This window comes from Sorghum bicolor, chromosome 3 (assembly GCF_000003195.3).
Source record: "Sorghum bicolor cultivar BTx623 chromosome 3, Sorghum_bicolor_NCBIv3, whole genome shotgun sequence".
NCBI lineage: Eukaryota > Viridiplantae > Streptophyta > Magnoliopsida > Poales > Poaceae > Sorghum > Sorghum bicolor.
In genome coordinates, this window is record NC_012872.2 from 51,334,153 (window position 1) to 51,354,357 (window position 20,205).

The 20,205-nt window shown below is 41.9% G+C and overlaps 1 protein-coding gene across 1 annotated transcript; it reads right to left on the minus strand.

Moving 5' to 3' along the window:
- Positions 12,367–18,909, minus strand: LOC8078192. The gene is made up of 10 exons (XM_002457974.2): positions 18,728–18,909; positions 17,682–17,842; positions 17,191–17,322; positions 17,029–17,079; positions 16,639–16,747; positions 14,518–14,564; positions 14,152–14,368; positions 13,523–13,652; positions 13,388–13,430; positions 12,367–12,622 (listed from the first exon to the last, which is right to left on the minus strand). The coding sequence occupies exons 1-10, from the start codon at positions 18,783–18,785 to the stop codon at positions 12,548–12,550; spliced, it is 1,023 nt and encodes a 340-aa protein (XP_002458019.1). The 5' UTR covers positions 18,786–18,909; the 3' UTR covers positions 12,367–12,547.

Consider the following 20,205-nt stretch of genomic DNA (forward strand, 5'->3'; position numbering starts at 1 on the left):
GTAAGGTTGGATTTGCTGAGTACTTTGTACTCACCCTTGCTTTATTAAACAGAGAAAGATCCGGACTTCGATCCCGAAGTGGCGTTCGAGTAAGGTCGTGTCTGCACCCAACTAAGCCTGTGGCATTGGGACTCGTCAGATGTTCGATGGCGATATCGTTTGTTTCTGGGTCATTTGGACCTATGTTGTATTTTGGTGTCTTATTATTATAGCGTGCCTTCCTTGTCCACGCTTTCCAAGACTACTGCGCTGAAACTCATCTGATGTAATAAATGTGTTACTAGCCTCCTGGGACTAGTATTGTATCACATTTGAGTTCCTGGTTTACCAGGGGCGCTTCAGGTGGTATCAAAGCCGTAGTTGGCCGTAGGACGCGACCTTAGGCTTTTCTGGACCAGTATTTTACTAAATAAACGTATTTTACAAAAGTTCTTACCCTCTTCCCTCTATTTGAAAAAAAATATTTACTCTCATCTATGTCTCTCTGATGGCAGAAGGAGTTTGGACCAGCAGTTACTGTCTAAGTGTAGAAGGCTTTCCTAAGCTCTTGTATGCTACCATGCAGAAACTTGGAATCAAGGATCGCCCAGAATATGAAGGTAGAGAATATGAAGAGCATGAGACCGAGCGGTGTGAAGTTACCGTCTATATTGGAAAAAATGAGGACTTCTCTAACATAGCCGAAGCTTGGAGTATGACTGCGACCAGATTTCGGTTTGCAGATACATATCAAGCCGTCGCCCGCAAAGCCTTGAGGTACCTATGCCAGATCTACGAGAAGCCCATCACCCGTACACCCATGAGGTTCTTTCCACCTGACAAAAAAGATCGACCAGTTTGGAGGACCCGCATGGAGCTCTTGCAAGGACGCTACTCACTTGAAGATGACCCAACTGTGGTATTCATGACCACATACCTTCTTGCTCTAGATAAGCAATATGATGAGCAGGCCTCAGAGTTAAGGAAGTGCATCCATCGTGCGGAGGAAGCTGAGATCATAGTTAGAAAGCTCCATGTGCAGCTCGCGGAAGCTCAGGCCTAAGCAGCTGCAGCCGAGAGTCGTGAAACTACCATTGCTGAAGTCTTGAAGACAGCTGAAGACCGCCATGCTCAGGAGTTGAAGGATGCCTACCTTATCACCAGGATCAAAAGAAGGATGTTAGCAGTGGAAGACCAAGAGCCCATAATCCTAAAAGGCATCCCAATCATGTCCCTAAAAACCAAAAGAAAGATGGACATAGAAGGGCCGTCAGCTCCCCCACCCACAGAAACCTCTCATGAAGCATTAGACTTGGAGTCCACTAAGGAAGAAGGATTTCCCCTCCTCACCCAGCCAGCACCAAAAGAAGACAGTGACCCACCTCTTAGTCCAAAAGAAGAACCACAGATGCCAGAAGCATGATCCTCCTCAACACCAAGGGAATGAAGCCGTTCCGTCCGAAGAAGTTGAAGATTAGTATCACCTAGTTCCTCCTTTTTGTCTTGGGGAAGTGAAGTTTACTTCACTTTTGTTCAACCCCCCAAAGTAGATGAACTGTATTATAGTACGCTTATTTCCTCCATTACTATGTTGTAAACCGCCCTCTTATTCAAAATATATATTTGTGCTTGTTGGTTGTGCTAAATAATTGAGTGCTCAATGTTGTTCCCTTACGGGATAGCAAGTCTTAAAACTTGCACCTTTTTAAAATATAACGTCTTAACAAAAAAAATATCACTCAATAGATCTAACTCTTATCTAATGCTTTCTCATCTTAACCAACAGATGCCTCCCAAACCAGCTACCCGCTCTCAACCAAGTGGTCGTGCAGCTAGTAGACAAAGTCAAAATCCAAATGGAAGTCAAGCCAATGCAAATGCTGATGGTATTCATGAAGATGAAGTGAGTCAGACTAGGAACAATAATGAAGGAGATGACTTGCCCCCTCCTCCAGTAATTGACTTAGCACAAGTCATGGCAACTCAGACTCGCCTTCTAGAGACCTTGGCTCAAGGCATGAACCGCCCCAGGAACAACCGTGGACCCGGAGTCCAAGACAAGATGACTGAGTTCATGAGGCTTAAGCCACCCACCTTTAATGGATCTGACAACCCCATGGAAGCAGATGATTGGCTTAAGGTGATTGAAAGGAAGTTGGACACAATCCACTGCGATGGAAGGGATAGAGTTCTGCTAGCATCTCATCAGCTGACAGGAATTGCCCTTTCTTGGTGGGAAGCCTATAGTGGAGCTGTGGACAATGCCAACACGATCACATGGGAAGAATTTGTGGATGAATTTCGCCGGTACCACATTCCAGATGGGATCATGAAGCTGAAAGCTAATGAATTTCGCAACTTGAAGCAAGGAAATAAAACCCTGAGTGAATACATCTTCCAATTCACTGAGTTGTCTCACTATGCCCCAGAATTGGTCAACACTGATGCCAAGAAGCAGACAAAGTTCATAGAAGGATTGACGTGTGAGCTTAGGACCCTCATGACCCCACAGATCTATCCAGATTTCAACACATTGATGAACAGGACCATTCTGACTGATGTGGCCAAGACTGAAGAAAGGAAAGAAAACAAGCGCAAGTTTTTGGAGCGCAAGGTTCAAGATGGTGCTAGATCCTAGAGGGTGAAAACCTTTAGCCAACCAAGCCAGCGGACTCAAGCCCCAATGCAGTTTCGCTCTCCTGCTAGTGTCTCCAATAACCAAATGCAGTCATCATATCAGCCTAAGACAACCTATCAGAATCAAACTTATGGCAAGACTCAACAGAACAGCACTGGTCAAGTCACAAACAATGTTAGGACTTGCTTTAATTGCCATGAGACTGGACACTATATCGCCAACTGTCCCTACAAGAACAACCCACCAGCAGTGTCCACTCAGTCCCACACCGTTAATGGACCAAGACCTGCAGTGTCTGGAGTCAACCGTGGTTTCCCTCGCAACAATAGCAACACCAACAATAATAGCCAGATGATGAAGCAACCTCAACAATCCTATGGTAGAGCTCGTGTCAACCATATTCATGCTCAGGATGCTCAGACTGCTTCAGGAGTGGTACTTGGTGAGTTCTTAGTCAATTCAATACTTGCAATAGTATTATTTGATTCTGGAGCATCACATTCCTTCATATCATCAAGTTTTGTTGAGAAGCATCAAATACCCACAGTACTACTAAAGTTACCCCTAATAACCCGAACACCTGGGTGTGACATCAAATGTCATCTAGGATGTTCAAATGTAAGGATCATTCTAAGTGGGGTAGTTTTCTTAGCGGACTTAGTAGTGCTCAAGTCCAAAGGAATAGATGTTATCCTTGGAATGAATTAGTTAACCAGACACAATGGAATTATTAGTTGTGCAACCAAGGAAGTATCATTAGTTAACCATGAAGGGATTAAAGTGAAATGCCAAACCCGAGGGTCTAAAGTTATTCCAATGGTCTTCAACTTGAATGCAAGGACCATAGAGGAAGTACCAATAGTGCAAGAATACCCTGATGTATTCCCCGAGGAACTACCTGGAATGCCACCAGACACGGATATAGAGTTCATCATTGATCTTATCCCCGAGACTGCCCCCATAGCCAAGAGACCTTACAGAATGGCTCCGGCAGAGTTAGCTGAACTGAAAGAGCAGCTAAGAGAATTGCAGCAGAAAGGTTATATTAGACCTAGTTCTTCACCATGGGGAGCCCCAGTCTTGTTTGTGAAGAAGAAAGATGGGAGTATGAGGATGTGTGTGGATTATAGGTCCCTAAATGAAGTCACCATCAAGAATAAGTATCCCCTGCCAAGGATAGATGATCTTTTTGATCAGCTTAAAGGAGCCAAGTATTTCTCTAAGATTGATTTGAGATCAGGTTATCACCAACTCAAGATCAAGAATAGTGATGTCCCCAAGACAGCTTTGTAACTAGATATGGACAATATGAGTTTACAATAATGTCTTTTGGGTTAACCAATGCCCCTGCTTATTTCATGAACCTCATGAATAAGGTATTCATAGAAGAGTTAGATAAGTTTGTTGTAGTCTTCATTGATGACATACTTATCTAAGAGTGCTGAAGAACATGGGCAACACTTGAGAGTAGTGTTGGAAAAGCTAAGAAGACACAAGTTGTATGCTAAATTCAGCAAGTGTGAATTTTGGTTTGAGAAGGTTGCATTTCTAGGCCACATCTTGACAGCTGAAGGAGTTGCAGTCGACCCTGAGAAAGTAGAACCTGTCTCCCATTGGCAGCAACCCACCAATGTGAGTGAGGTTAGAAGTTTTCTTGGATTAGCTGGATATTATCGAAGGTTTATAGAAGGATTTTCCAAGATGGCCAGACCCATGACAGAGCTTCTTAGGAAGGACAAGAAATTCACTTGGACAGAATCATGTGAGAAGAGTTTCCAAGAGTTGAAGAAGAGACTGACAACAGCACCAGTGTTAACTTTGCCAGACATTCACCAAGATTTCATCATATACTGTGATGCCTCAAGACAAGGTTTAGGATGTGTTCTCATGCAAGGAGGAAAAGTGGTTGCTTATGCATCCCGTCAGCTTAGACCTCATGAGCAAAATTACCCTACCCATGATTTGGAGTTAGCAGCAATAGTACATGCTCTCAAGATTTGGAGACACTACCTCATTGGAAACAAGTGTGAAATCTACACTGATCACAAGAGTTTGAAGTACATCTTCACACAGTCAGACTTGAACCTAAGGCAAAGAAGATGGTTAGAATTAATCAAGGACTATAACCTTGAGATTCATTACCACCCAGCAAAGGCCAACATGGTAGCAGATGCCCTAAGCAGAAGGTCATATGGTCAGCAGTTGGTGCCCAAGAACACTCACCAACAAGAAGAGATAGCACAGTTAAACATGCATATAGTACGCCAACCTCAAAATGGCAGTCTGATGGTGCAGCCAACTCTTGTGGAAGAAATCAAGCAGACACAACATAAGGATAAGGATCTGATGAATATTCGTGAGCAAACTGGAGAAAATAAAGCTCCATACTTCAGAGTGGATAACAAAGGAGTATTGTGGTATAAAAACAAGATTTGTGTGCCCAAGGAGGGAAAGTTTCAAGAATTAATCCTTGATGAAGCCCATAACTCAGCTTATTCTATCCACCCTGGTGCCACCAAGATGTACATGGACCTAAAAGAAAGATATTGGTGGAATGGCATGAAGGCTGATGTGGCACGATTTGTTGCACAATGTGATGTTTGCCAAAGGGTTAAAGCGGAGCATCAAAAACCAGCAGGCTTGCTCCAGCCATTGCCTATTCCTGTTGGAAATAGGATGAGATAGGCATGGATTTTGTGAATGGATTACCCAAAACTCTGAAAGGAAATGATTCAATATGGGTAATAGTGGACCGCCTTACCAAGGTTGCTCACTTCATACCTATACGCACCAAATATAGTGGAGACAAGTTAGCCCAGCTATATGTGGATAACATAGTCAAATTGCATGGTGTGCCAAGTAGGATTGTATCTGACCGAGGTACCCAATTTACGTCTAAGTTCTGGAAAAGTTTGCATGAAGCTATGGGAACCAAGCTAGATTTTAGCTCAGCTTATCATCCTCAAACAGATGGTCAGACTGAAAGAATAAATCAGATTATGGAAGATATGCTAAGAGCATGTGTGCTCACATATGGTAAAGATTGGGAGAAAAGCCTAACTTATGCAGAGTTCTTCTATAATAACAGTTACCAAGCTAGTTTGGGCATGTCACCTTTTGAGGCCCTATATGGAAGAAAATGTAGAACCCCATTGATGTGGTCAGAAGTTGGAGAACGAACCTTGCTTGGACCAGCCCTTATAAAAGAAGCGGAAGATCGTGTAGCTGAAACAAGAAAAAATTGAAAGAGGCACAATCACGTCAAAAGAGCTATTCTGATAAAAGAAGGCGGGAGTTAAGTTTTGCAGTTGGAGATTTTGTGTATGTCAAAGTCTCTCCTATTCGAGGAACTCGAAGGTTCCAAGTCAGAGGCAAGCTAGCACCTCGGTATATTGGACCATATCAAATATTACAGAGGATTGAAGCTGTAGCCTATCGTGTTCGGCTACCTGAAGAAATGTCAGATATACACAATGTATTTCATGTCTCCCAATTGAAGAAATGTCTTAGAGTACCAGAGGAACAAATATCGCCAGACACAGTTGATTTACAAGACGACCTAAGATATCAAGAAGTGCCAATAAAAATACTAGATACAGTCACCAAGCAAACTCGAACGACAACAGTCCGAATTTATCGTGTTCAGTGGAGTAGACACACTGAAGCAGAAGCAACATGGGAAAGAGAAGATGCCCTGAGAAAAGAGTTTCCCCATCTATTTAGGACCCAGCCGAATCTCGAGGACGAGATTCCTTTTAAGTGGGGTAGGTTTGTAACATCCCAAAAATTCACATTCAAAAATCACTCGCACTAAAAATTATTTTCAAAATATATTTCAAAAACTATAAAATAATTTGAGCTCTATAGTATCTCTATCTAATCCATCCATATTTTTTCGCGCACAAATAACAGCGAGTACCAGCAAGCTTACATGCAAGAAAACATAGCAGTGCACCTACACGAATATATATCTCATGCATGCATAGAGGACGAGCATGCACCGTCCATTCGCATGCACCTGCATGCAAGGACACGGTGATTAGGCACCGTCCATTTGCATGCATCGTGCATGCAAATTAGGCACCGACCATGCGCTACAGTAGCATTTTTAATGGCACGCAGCTGAGCGCTTTGGCCTATAAAAAGCCAGCCTCGGGTGCTCACTCTCACCACCCGAGAAGCACGTTCATTCACTCGCTCTCACTTCGCGTATACCGTATACGGCCATACGCACAAGCCGAGCTCGACTGTCGTCGCAAGACGAGATGAGCAGCTCATGAGCATCTCCTTGCTCTTCTCTGTTTTTCTGTAGTATTTTCCTGTATTTTTCCTTTATTTGTCTGTACCGATTCACTGCCAAGAACTCCACGAATAGAACCATGACATACAGAAGAGCTCTAATGACCCCTGCTAAATTCTCTCTAACCATGCATGCGTGGGCCATAAGCATTAACTTCACCAAATAGTACATGCATGCATGCATTACCAGCCAAGCAAACGCCCACGTGAAGCATCCATTCTTTAATCATCGTTAGCCTTTTTCGCATGATTAAATTCCGGCCATTTCACAAATGACACATGCTAACTCTGATTTCAATAATTCTTTTTCCTAAATTCATCTAAAATCATGATCTACCTCCCATATTAATTTCATGATTTTTGGAGCTCATTTGAATTTATATGATTATTTATCTGTGCCTGTTGTCTGTGTCGTTCGTCGCGTATTTTAGCTGACGGAGTGAACGAGCCAGAGAACGAGAACGTTGGAGACGAGTACCGCGAGTTTGACGCCGAGGACCCGGACTGTCAGCAGGAGTTTGCCGAGGACGCCGACGGAGGCAAGTCCAACCGATTCCCTTTGATGCATATTGATCCTATTTTTAAACACAACCCGTAGAAGCCGTTTTAAATATTGCATGTACAATATATGTACGAAGTATTTTCGCTGCTTAGTTAAAACCTGTTGAATAGCCATCCTTGAATTGATATTACCTGGTAATTGTCTTGTTCGAACCTAGGAACAAATAATATGCTATGACAGAAATATTATTATTTAGTATGCTTAGGACTTGTTACTCATCCTGGATACTCATCGCTATATTTTCTCAAATATAATAATTTTAAAAGTAAAAGGTGTGAGTGGTGAAAATAAATTATGGGTATTGTGAAAGGGTTAATGAACAAGTTATAGATGTGTTTACTATGGAGATGGGGCGGATGGGATCTCTTTTGGGGATGCCCTGGTGTTGTGGCTTATACCTTGCGGGGTTAAGCGTGAAGATATCCGCCTTGTCTCGATTAAGGACTGAGTTGATGATTCATCTTGCCTAACTCATTTATCGTACAACCACTCGTCTTGCATGGGAAATGCTTAGTCTAAATCCCTCTAGTTAGTATGGCAATCACCTGGAGGCAGGTGTGCAACGGGACACTAAGTGATGTATGTGAAATTGTGGAAATATATGAAAAGAGCTTTGTGAATTATTGTGGTATCATGAGATGTGGCCTTAGTGTTCCCGTGGTGAGCGCCATTACTTAGCTATGGAGGGTAATGACTTTGATGGATCTGTGCTTGCACGACGGTGTAAGTTATGGTATCCTACTTGTGGGAAAAATGTACAACTTCTGCAGAGTGTAAATCTATCTGGATAGCCGTGTCCGCGGTCTCGGACGGGTTATGGTTTGGTTTCAACAACTAGATGGGTTGGGATGAGTGAAAGCATGTGAGAGAGTGTAATTTTGGAAATAAATGGTTGACTGCCATTGTGTTGTGGGAACAAGGGTTCAACAACACTTAAAATTGTGATCAAACCCCTATTTTCAGAAATACTATCATATGTGGAAAAAGAGTTCTTTTACAACAGTATTTGTGAAATGAAACCTTGCATGTGTAAAAAGATAGCTTTATGCAAATAAAACTAAGCCTCATCCTTGATTTATCCATATGCATATATACTGTTATCCCCTTCCCTAGGGTAAGGTTGGATTTGCTGAGTACTTTGTACTCACCCTTGCTTTATTAAACAGAGAAAGATCCGGACTTCGATCCCGAAGTGGCGTTCGAGTAAGGTCGTGTCTGCACCCAACTAAGTCTGTGGCATTGGGACTCGTCAGATGTTCGATGGCGATATCGTTTGTTTCTGGGTCATTTGGACCTATGTTGTATTTTGGTGTCTTATTATTATAGCGTGCCTTCCTTGTCCACGCTTTCCAAGACTACTGCGCTGAAACTCATCTGATGTAATAAATGTGTTACTAGCCTCCTGGGACTAGTATTGTATCACATTTGAGTTCCTGGTTTACCAGGGGCGTTTCAGTATATGCCTCAAGATTCGATGTGATGAAGAATCTTGAAAAGTTTTTGAATTTTGAGATAAACTAAACAAGTTTTAAGTCTTAGGCCTGTTTGACAAACTGCAATGCCAATAGAACTAGTGAAACCATGGCCTTATTTAGTTGCAAAAATAATTGCAAAATAGATAGTATAGCATTTTCGTTTGTATTTAACAAATATTGTTCGATCATGAGCTAAGTATGTTCAAAAGATTCGTCTTCTAAATTACAGATAAATTGTTCAATTAGTTTAACTAGCAATATCTGGCAGAAAACTTTAACTAGCAATATCTGGTAGAAAACTTTAACTAGCAATATCTGATAAATATAGTCCTTTAGTCATTACTCATTACTGCATGGCGTTAGGACAAGCAAGCTAGTGCAAGTGTGCAACTTGTCCTACTGGCTACTAGACGGGGCATTTCCTTAAAGGAAACAATTCAAATATTGTAAAGGTAATTCTATGGTAAATGTAGTAATACCTATCTATAGGAAAATTAAAAATCGTCTTATAAAATACTTTAATTTTTATAACGAACTTATATTCTGGAACGAAAGAAGTTACCAATATGTTTTCACAAAAACCATTCAACTCTTTCCCTGGTGGACAACTGCATCTCCATATGTACTCCTATGTTTTTCTAGTTGCTCAGACAGTGCCTTAAGATTTGTACAAGGGGTGGTAATATGAAACGGAAGTTTACTGTATACAAACACAGGTCAGTCGCTCAATGGAACCGAATGTTTACATCTGGTCAGAAGTCAGATAGTAGCGTTTGCCGACTTGACAAATACTACCTTTTAATTTCAACCTCATGGTCATCACCCACCCTTCCCCAACTACCCAGTAGTACACATGCGGATTGGCACAGGAAGTCTAGGGCTTAAACTGGGGATGAAAATGGTACGGATATTTTTCGACTGTATTCGAGACCGAATTTGTTTAAAGAAGTTCAGATCTGTCAGTATTCGAGTCCGAATATTCAACATCCGATTCCGTATCCGTATCCGAATACTTTAAATTATATATTTATGATGTCGACATCCAATCCTATCTTATCCGACATGGTTAACATTATCCGTATTCGAATTCGAATTCGACCAGAAATATCCGTATCCAATCCATTTTCATCCCTCGTGACAGACGATAGACTCTTTTTGCCTAACTATTGGGAATACACGCTCTACTTGGTTGGCTTCTACTTCTTGCCTAACCAAAATTATGATAACCCAAAACTTTTATTCATCCATTGGTAGATTGGCGAAAAATCCACGCACCAATGTTTATGACCAAAGTTTTGCTCAACCGTATTTTTGGTGTTTGTACATCCTAGCTTGATGGTTATGCTTGTTCTGACGTGCAACTATTCTGTGCTTCTATAGAATTTTGCACTAAGGCTTTGTTTAGATAAAAAAAACTTTTTGGATTTTGACACTGTAGCACTTTCGTTTGTATTTTGGTAATTATTGTCCAACTATGGATTAACTAGACTTAAAAGATTCGTCTCGCAAATTACAGATAAATTGTATAATTAGTTATTTTTTAATTTATATTTAATGCCCTATGTATGTTCCTCAGGATTCGATGTGATGGAGAATTTTGAAAATTTTTTGAATTTTGGGGTAAACTAAACAAGTTTTAAGTCTTAGGCCTGACAAACTGCAATGCCAATAGAACTAGTGAAACCATGGCCTTATTTAGTTGCAAAAAAAATTGCAAAATAGACAGTGTAGCATTTTCGTTTGTATTTAACAAATATTGTTCGATCATGAGCTAACTAGGTTCAAAAGTTTCGTCTCGTAAATTACAGATAAACTGCTCAATTAGTTATTTTTAATTAATCTATATTTAATACTTCATACCATAAGATTTGATGTGACGAGAATCTGAAAATTTTTGTAGAATTTTTTTGAACTAAACAAGGCCCATGACCCACCATATTATGTACTGTATGTTACAACTCCTGAATGCGCGCATATGCAGGTGGAATCATCACTTCACCTCAATGATACTACTACTAATACAGTACAGTAGCATTATAGTTGCTGCAGTGCTCCATCTCAATCAGGTGGATTCCTCCGAGGATTGGATTGCATTGGCATCATTTAATCAGGGGGGCAGTTAATTTAATGGTGAGACATCAAGCCCGGAGAAGCGACACGTAACGGCTGTGAACTGGCAACACGTAGCCATCCCTTTCCCTGCCGATGGAGGAGTCGGATCAGAGCAGCGGGCCTCCGCTCCGCCGAGCATTTTGGATTTTGGACCACCCGGCCGCCCATCGGCGTCGGTCCATTGGCCGTGTGCGAGTTATGCGGGCGGCCCACGAGTCCTCGTGGGGGGGATGGGGGCCCAGCCAGCCAGCCCCCGGTGAGCCCTCGTCGCCAAGCGCGGCCGTCGCCGTCCCGCTTGGTCCGGTCGCGCCTTCGGATCGGACGCCGCCGTCGCCGTCGCGCGTGGGGGCGTGGCCCAGGCGACGGATCCCGATCGGCTAATCGGCCTCCGCCGCAGCTTCTCTGCTTCGCCCGCCCGCCCGCCGTTGTGAAAATGAAACCGCGTCGCGTCGGACTTCAATCTCCCATTTCCAGCAGGCCGGAGTTCGTTCGTGTCCACAAGCATTCCTCAGTCTCCACAAACAAATCTGACACGGATCCTACTCCACTGTGCTGTGACGCGCTGTGCGATGCTCGAAAACTCCCGGCACGGAACATCCGATCCTTCCGAAGCAGAAAAACAAACACAAAGAGCGAGGCACGAGTTTGAGAGGACGATGATGATGATGATGATGATGGCGAAAACAAACGAGAGTTTGAGAGGAGCTGAGAAACAAGAATTGGTAACGAGTACTCCATTGGACAGCGGTGTATCGCACGAGGAACAGAACAGTGAAACAGGAGGAGGTGGTCCTCCCTGGGAGGGGAGGGGCGTCACGTACCCATCATCCTCCGTGCCGGTGCGCCGGTGCCTGGTCCATCCGGTTTGTTGCCGAGTCCCAAATTTTTGGCCTCTGCCTCTGCGTCTAGTTGAGTTGATGTATGATGTATCTCCCCTCTCCCCACCACCGCCGATATCCAGGCAAAGCATAGCTATAGCTGGTTTTGTTCGCGGCCGGCCCTCGCGTTGCCATCGCGCATTCAAAGCGAGATCTCCGAGCCAATCTTCGGCAACTGACCTAACGGTGGTGGTAGGACAGCAGGCTCCGGCTCCAGGTCCTTCTTTTGGTGGTCACCCTCCCTCCTTTAGCAGCCGGAGGACCAGGTGACCTAATCAATGCGCCGCAATTACAACCATCGTTACCATGTTTAGTGCACAGGTGGAGGCTTAAAGAGCGTGAAATCTAAAACATGCGTCCACATCCTGACGCGATAAACTTAACACAGGCAACAAACGAGAGTGTGACTAGATGGCAGAGTAGTTGAGAGAGCAAAGCACAAGACTGGCATAGGCCAAGTTGAAATCCTTTATTTTTGTTTTCACGATTCACGGACAGTCAAGGGATCCACGGTACCGCACGCACTTTTTGTATATTTCCCCCCTTTTGCGTTCATTCAAAAGATATAAAGCAGTTGAAACATGGGTCACAAAGGGTAACATCTCTAGAACTCCAGCATTCGGCCTCTGAAGATGGCCTCGGCTTTCCTGACTTCCTTCACTGGTCCAATGATGAACACCTACATTTAGTACACAGATTAAAAACAGGATCAGTAAAAAAACTGCAATATGTCATTCAGATCAGTTGCCGCACAACGATTCATCCTTATATTAACTAAAGACAACGGACGACTATTCAATATATCTATGTAGTTAGGAAGAACCTCCTAGTGTGATCTCATAATCTTACAATAAAACTAACAACAATTGGTTTCAAACAGTTGACAGCTGGAAATGATTCAGCGCAATGATCGAGACATTTGAGAGGCTTGTATCACGTGCAAACAAGAGAGAACCTTCATCTGAACCCCCAAATAAACTCTCCATATCAGCCTACTGTGGTATAATGCACCCTCATCCAAAAGATATACTCAGTATATATACATCTGTCCAACAGTGATCACAGATACACCTCAATACCTAACACGCCATCAACATTTCTATGGCATGTGGGTTCAGGACTACTTGCCATAGACAAAGACATAGGCAATGGACACATCCAGTACCAAGGATACATCAAGTGGCATATGAGAAACTATTACTAAGAGAAAAGTCTGCCACGAATAGGCAGACTGACAGTGAAAACAAAGTTTGAAGGGAACTAAAACCCTATTCTCCATCGGGCAAAACAAAAGGGGGGGGGGGGGGGGGGGGGAAAGAAATATTTGTGCAGGGCCCACCAATTCATTATTCAAACAAGGCTCGATCAACAATTTAGCAAAGCCCATCATGACTGTCCAGTATGAATAGATTATTTCTGACAAACAAGGCTGTGGGAAACATACCCTGTCTGGAGGCCCCTTAGCACCACCAATATGGATTTCAACACTGCCCACGAGAACCAAAAAAACAGAGAGGATTAATGAAGTTTAACAGCACAGAGGATGGGATGTTTACGAAATCAGACTCAAGATGTTTACTTGCAAGATTCTTTCACAGCCATTATCGTTGACCCCTTTCTGCCAATAACACGTCCCATTTTCCCAGGAGGCACATCTAAGACTGATAGGATATCAACTTCAGGAACATAAACATCAGCTTCAATGTCATCTATCACAAACATGAAACGTCAATCAGCACAAAATGTCAACATACTGATGAAATCGAAACTCTTTGGTCAAAGAACTAACAGATGCAATGTACCATGCCATGATTGTGAGGATCATATCTAGGACCAAACTAGGCTGTCAAAAGTTACAAGATTTATAAAACTCTGGGCCTACAATGTCAACTATGGCTGTTCAAAACCAGTTTTGCCAACCCATGAAAATGTGATTTGATCCAGCAGCCTGCTGCCTTTGCTGCAGCTATTTGCTGTCAGTGTCATGTATATTACTAAACACAAGAAGCAGTAAACCCATATTACAATAACAGCCATACATTTCACACCCCTCTTAATGAAAAACGCTCAGGTCTGTATGTTCGTGAAAAAAAAAAACCATACATTTCACATTTTCTGAAAGACTCGAAACAAAAGGTAAAATGGATTTAGTATGTGGCGAGCTCCTTAATTTCAAACAGAAGGGTAGAAAATCTTATATGTACTCACCAGGGACAGGAGGAAGAGGTGACCAATCTGCAAACTGGTTGTCGTTTAAGCAAAAGCACCTACAGTACAGCTCACTGCGAACTGCCAGACGCCACAAAGATACTTTGCTTAACTTTTCCATCATTTTCTCATAGATATTGAGAAGGAAGCGGACATCATCTGTGGCAGCTCGAACCATCATATCAGACAAGGGCCTAATTGTCCAAAAGTTAGGGTCCTGAAATCCATCAATTAATATTATTTGTCAGCTTTCCTCAGGAAGATATGCTATGAAAACAACAGAACAGCTAACGGCAAGACGTTATCATAGAAACTAAACACAACATTTCATATCCGCAAGGATGTTCTAAATAGCAGGTTGCTGACCTGCCTTAGAAGGGTACGGACTTCTTCCTTTTCAGGATATGGTATGCCTACATAAAGCAGTACCACAGTATCACACCACATGGACAATCAAACAAAAGAAAACATAAAATAATGAGGAATGCAATGCACCACATAATACACCAAAATGAGAATACACAGTGCATAGGGAGCAGGATTAACAGACATGATGTTTGACAGTAACAGCACGTGTTTTGTTAAAAATATGAATGATGGAACCAATATCATAGGCATCTAGCTGGGCTGCATGCACCTGTGCAATTAGGTAGTAAAGAATTTTGGCTCAACAAAGATATCAGCACTATCACTTTGCTGAAACAAACAGATCAAGATCAACCATAGGTTACTCACAGGCTGATAAGTGATAATACATGGTTAAGTCTCCACACCATGCAGAGTGATTATTGTGACGGACTTGGAAACTTGCCGCGACCATGAGATACTACTTGCTACTTCCTCCGTTCCAAAATATAGGTCATTTTAGTTTTGTCCTTAGTAAAACTTTTCTAAGTTTGACCAAATTCATAGAAAAATACACCAAAATCTACAACATCAAATTAGTTTAGTTATATCCTCTATTTTAAAGGTGTCGCCTAGGCATCCAGGTGTACCAAGCTCACCTTGGAGGTCTAGCTACGCCTTGTCACCTAGGCAATAAGGCATACCCAGCTCACCTTGCTGCATTTGAAACCATGATTATATCCACCATGAAATATGTCTTGATAGTGCAATTTTTTGTATCGTAGATGCTAATATATTTTTCTACAAACTTGGTCAAATTCAGAGAAGTTTGACTTAGGAGTTAGGACAACGAAAATGATGAATATTTTTCGAACAGAGGGAGTAGTTAAAACCAAAGAGCTCATAACCAAAAGATCACTATTGCACTACCACCTGCTGCAACTTAGCATATTCTACATCTACCATATTATGTTGCCCATTGCTGCTACTCTGCTGCTACTAGATCTAGATCCAGAACAGAGCAGAGAAAAAGAGGATAGAGGGGAAGGGAGAAGGCTTAGTGAAGTAGGACGCGATGGAAGGATAATGAAGACTAATAAGTTGACAATAGTTGACGATGATGGCTGCCAGCAGCAAGGCCAGGACAACAGTGAAGAGGGATGGTGGCAATGGTTGCAACACACAAGAATTCACAAAAGTTGATGATAGGAACTTGCAGCAATGGAGGACAAGTGGTTCCTACAGGGGCCAATGGGCTAGTTTTCTGGCTTTCACTTTGTATGTGTTGGTCTAGGACTATGGGATTCACCATAGCTGCACCGTTATTAGGTTCTACCAGTCCTAGATAGCTTGCTGTAATGATGTGGGACTAACTGAGCTGTTGGAATTGTGTGTAAAGCCACAGTCACACAGCTTCGCCTCGCACTCAAAATGGTATTCGACCTTCTGTCAAAGGTCCCTGTAGGGCTACGTCGGCACATTGGTATTTGGTATCCCCAAACACAAGATTTAATACAGCTTACGTAGGATTGAAAGCACATGATGCCTGAATTCTGCTATTATATTTGAAATTTGATTAAAAAAATACAACAATCAAATAAAAACACCATCTTGGTTTGTTATATCTGCACACAAAAATAGAAAGCATCCTAATCATATTTATGCACTGAGTATACTTTAAGGGCCTGTTTGGTTCCCCTTGCTAAATTTTAGCTAGCTAAAATTATTTTAGTTACTCTTGGGTGACTAATGGAACTAAACTATTTTAGCTCCTTTTAGTCAATGTGTTTGGAACTTTAGCTACTAAAGTGACTAATAAAGTTTAGCTAGGTAAAATTTAGCAAGGGGAACCAAACAGGGCCTAAGGCACACCATGCCTCTAGACTACTAAATCGGGTCAACAAGAACTATGGCCAAACACTTGCAATAGATTCCATTGCATATGACATAAAGACATAAAGCATAAGCACATAGGTCAAGCTTAAGCAAAAGCTGCACAAATTTATTTATTTTTCTTCAGGACTAAGTTTCACCATATAAAGTGAAAATTGCAGTGAATAAATCTACCGTAGAAAATGTGTAAAAAAAGTCTGGTAGCATTCATGAAAAGGCATACAGCTCGAAACAGAGTATAGTACATACCACAGAATCGTTTATCAGCAAGAAGGCTGACAAAAGATATGTAATTGTAATCATCAGATGTCTTCTTTTTTCCTTCCTGCTCCTGCTCTTGTATCAGAGAATAAGCGATCTGCACACAATAATAGTAACTTAAGCCTTTCTTTCTATTGGAGAATAACCACAGTATCCTACCCAGTGCTACAGAGAACACTCTAGAAAGGGGGACGCCACACAAGTACTTGTGCAGACTTGCAGAGTACATGGTCCCCAACTCATGATAATGCTAAGTTCTAAAGCTTTGTGCCGAAAAAGAGAACACGATCATACATTGATAGTATAGAGAAATTAACCCACTAATGAAAATCACTAGAAATTGTTCCTACAGAGCAAGTAAATATATGTGGTGATTACCTGTGTATCCATCACATTATGCAGTTTGATGCCAAACTGAAAATACAAAGCCTGCAAAAAGTGACAAACTCTAAACTAGTTAGTCAAGTTTACAATCTCCTCCAAAGGACAAAAATAAAACATATATCAAGCTAAAGGTTCTCAAAATGCATAACTAGGCACCTCGCTGTCCCTTTTACAATCATGAATAACTTTGGTGATATGATCAGACTCAAGTGCGGGCTTACAAGCTTGAATAAGTTCTTTTCCACCCTCAATAGCATCAACTAGGTAAACAGCATCAGGGAATGCAAGCTGCAATATAAAGACAACCAACAAAAAGTATCTCACATCAGGATCTTAGATGTAGAGAGATGGACACTTTGGGACAACCTCAAGAGCAAGACAAGTATATATAAAAGTTAGATGAAACAGTAGGCATATTAAATCTAGGTTCATGAAAAGATACATTTAAATATGTGACCCTTGAATTCAAAGTAATGAAGTATAATTTCTAGAAGAATCAATTCATGGAAAGATGAAGGCCTTGAAGGAAATGAAGTAATATTTTAGTCCAATTATAATAAAAATGCATGGCGTGATGCTGATGTCACAATCATGAAACAAAATCCTATAATACAACATCATGCCTGATAAGGTTTACTCTTGCTCACCTGCATGATACAGAGAGCACCATTGCGACAAAGATCAACACCTTCACAGTCAAATCCAATTACCAACTTCTGGGCAGCTGAGGGTTCAAGAAACTCGACCGGGAGTTGACCAGGTTTGGTAACGATATGATAAGGGGGGCATGGTAATTCTGGGTTATTATCTGCAAGAGAACTCAAGTGATGAAAACAAAGCAACTAAAATTGGTTCATTGGTGAACATCTGTACAAGCAACCCCAAATCAAGGGGAAATTATATGGACAAAAGCAGCTCCAAGTTCTGAGCAAGATAACCGTTCCTAACAAGCAAAAAATCTACCAAGAAAACACACAGGTAGCTAGATGCAGCCAATTTCACTGCCAAACTATTAAGTAAATGGATAAGGTGCATGGGAATGGAATCATAAGAACCTCTTGTTCCAGAATTTCTGGTACAATGCAGCTAAACAACTAATTCGCTATCAATGCTAAAAAGAGTATACTGATGAAGTAGCAAGCACCTATCAGCAGGTAATTATCACAAGCACTAGGATATCTACAAATTATTTGCATACAAAGTACAGAACTATTGGCTGTTCAAGAGAACAAGTATTTCACTTAGAACTATCGTCCTGCAATCCCGCCCAAAAAAATCCTAGTCCTAGAGCAACCCGCACGAAGTGGCTAGCTGAGCAATCAAAAAGCATCTGCATACCAACATTACGAGCCCTAAAACCCTAAGATTAAACCATGACACAAAACGCTCCAACAAAATACAGCAAGGTAGAAGCTAAAGCACAAGTACACAAGGACTAAACAAACTCCCAGAACCCTAAAAGCAGCGGACGCCGATGCGGGCCCGCGAGCACAGACGCAGGGGCTCGCGCCGAGCGGGCGCAGCACTATGAGCGCGAATCGTGGAGCACTTCCAAGCGAAACGGAGCACCGGGCAGCAGGATCACAGCGACCTGACCCGCGACGATTTACACCGCGAGCAGAGCAACACTGGGAGAGCCGAGCCACCAGGAGGATGAAGAGAGAGAGAGGGGAGGCAGAGGCAAGTGCCGCACCTGAGGGGGCGTCTGCGGCGGCGGCGGAGTCGAGGGGCTCGGAATGGTGGGAGGCCATCCCGATCCCCTCACGATCGCTCGCAGGGGGAGGGAGACAGGAAGCGGGAGCACCGGCGACGGAGAGGAACCAGGAAGAAAAGGAGGACACGAGCGATGCGCGCCTGCGCCTCCCTCCGTGCTATTTCTATGAGAAAATTTTGTGCACAAATACTGCTATTTCTACTGGCATACTCAGTCCACTAGCTCATTTAATTATTCTCGGAACTTACGTGGTTCACCAACTCATTTAATTTCTTCTAAGGAGTAGTACTTTGGCTCATGGTAATTAGTTGAGGCCTGGTTTAGTTTGCAAAATTTTTGCTTTTTGGCTACTGTAGCACTTTTGTTTTTATTTGACAAATATTGTCCAATCATGGAGTAACTAGATTCAAAAGATTCATCTCACAAATTACAGGTAAACTGTGCAATTAGTTTTTATTTTCGTCTATATTTAATGTTTCATGCATGCGACCAAAGATTCGATGTGACAGGAAATTTTGAAAATTTTTGCGAACTAAACAAGGCTTGAGTCTATTCAGTTGACATTAAATGCAGCTCGTTGGAACCAGAGAATCATGGCTTAACGTGCATGATTAAATGGTGGAACCTAAATTAATTAAGGGTAGAATAGTCTTTTGTTTGTCACACTAATCTGTCTGAAATCTGCTAGAAATAGCAGTATTTGGGGACAGAGAGAGTAAATTTTAGTCACATAAATTTATTGTAGCTATTTTTGAGTTATTAGTGTTTTAGTCTCCTTTTTAGGTTTTTTTTTGTTCTCCTTACTAAATATTAGTAACTAAAATTATTTTAACTACTTTTAGATAACTAATGGGACTGAACTATTTTAGCTTTTTTTCAATGTGTTTAAAACTTTAGGTACTAAAATGACTAAAATTTAACAAAAGGGAACAAAAAGGCCCCTAGTTATCACGCGGGTGCTGCAGTTATGATTACTACCGTGTTTCGTAAACGTCGACTAGAAGGAGCCTGCTCATTTATTGTGTGAGTTTCACCGGCAGCACAATCTGTCAAAGTGATGTTGTTTCATTCGCTGAATATCAATCTACTATTGTCATCTTTTCGAACTCTAGAATCAGATATCTTCTATGATTGAGAGGAACAAAGGCCTCGTTTAGTTCATCCTGAAAACCAAAAAGTTTTCAAGATTCTCCGTCACATCGAATCTTGTAGCTGTAAATCACGAGATGAATCTTTTGATCTTAGTTAGTCCATAATTTGATAATATTTGTCACAAACAAACGAAAGTGCTACAGTATTTCACTTTTCGGAACTAAACAAGGCCAAAAAAAGAAAAGTGGACACGAGGGATGCATGGCTACGCCTAGCCTGGCTATAGTACTGTAAGGTCGTCGCGCGTAGCGACGAATACTGCCATGTTCCATGGCTGTCAGCTGGCCTTAGGCATGGGCCTTGTT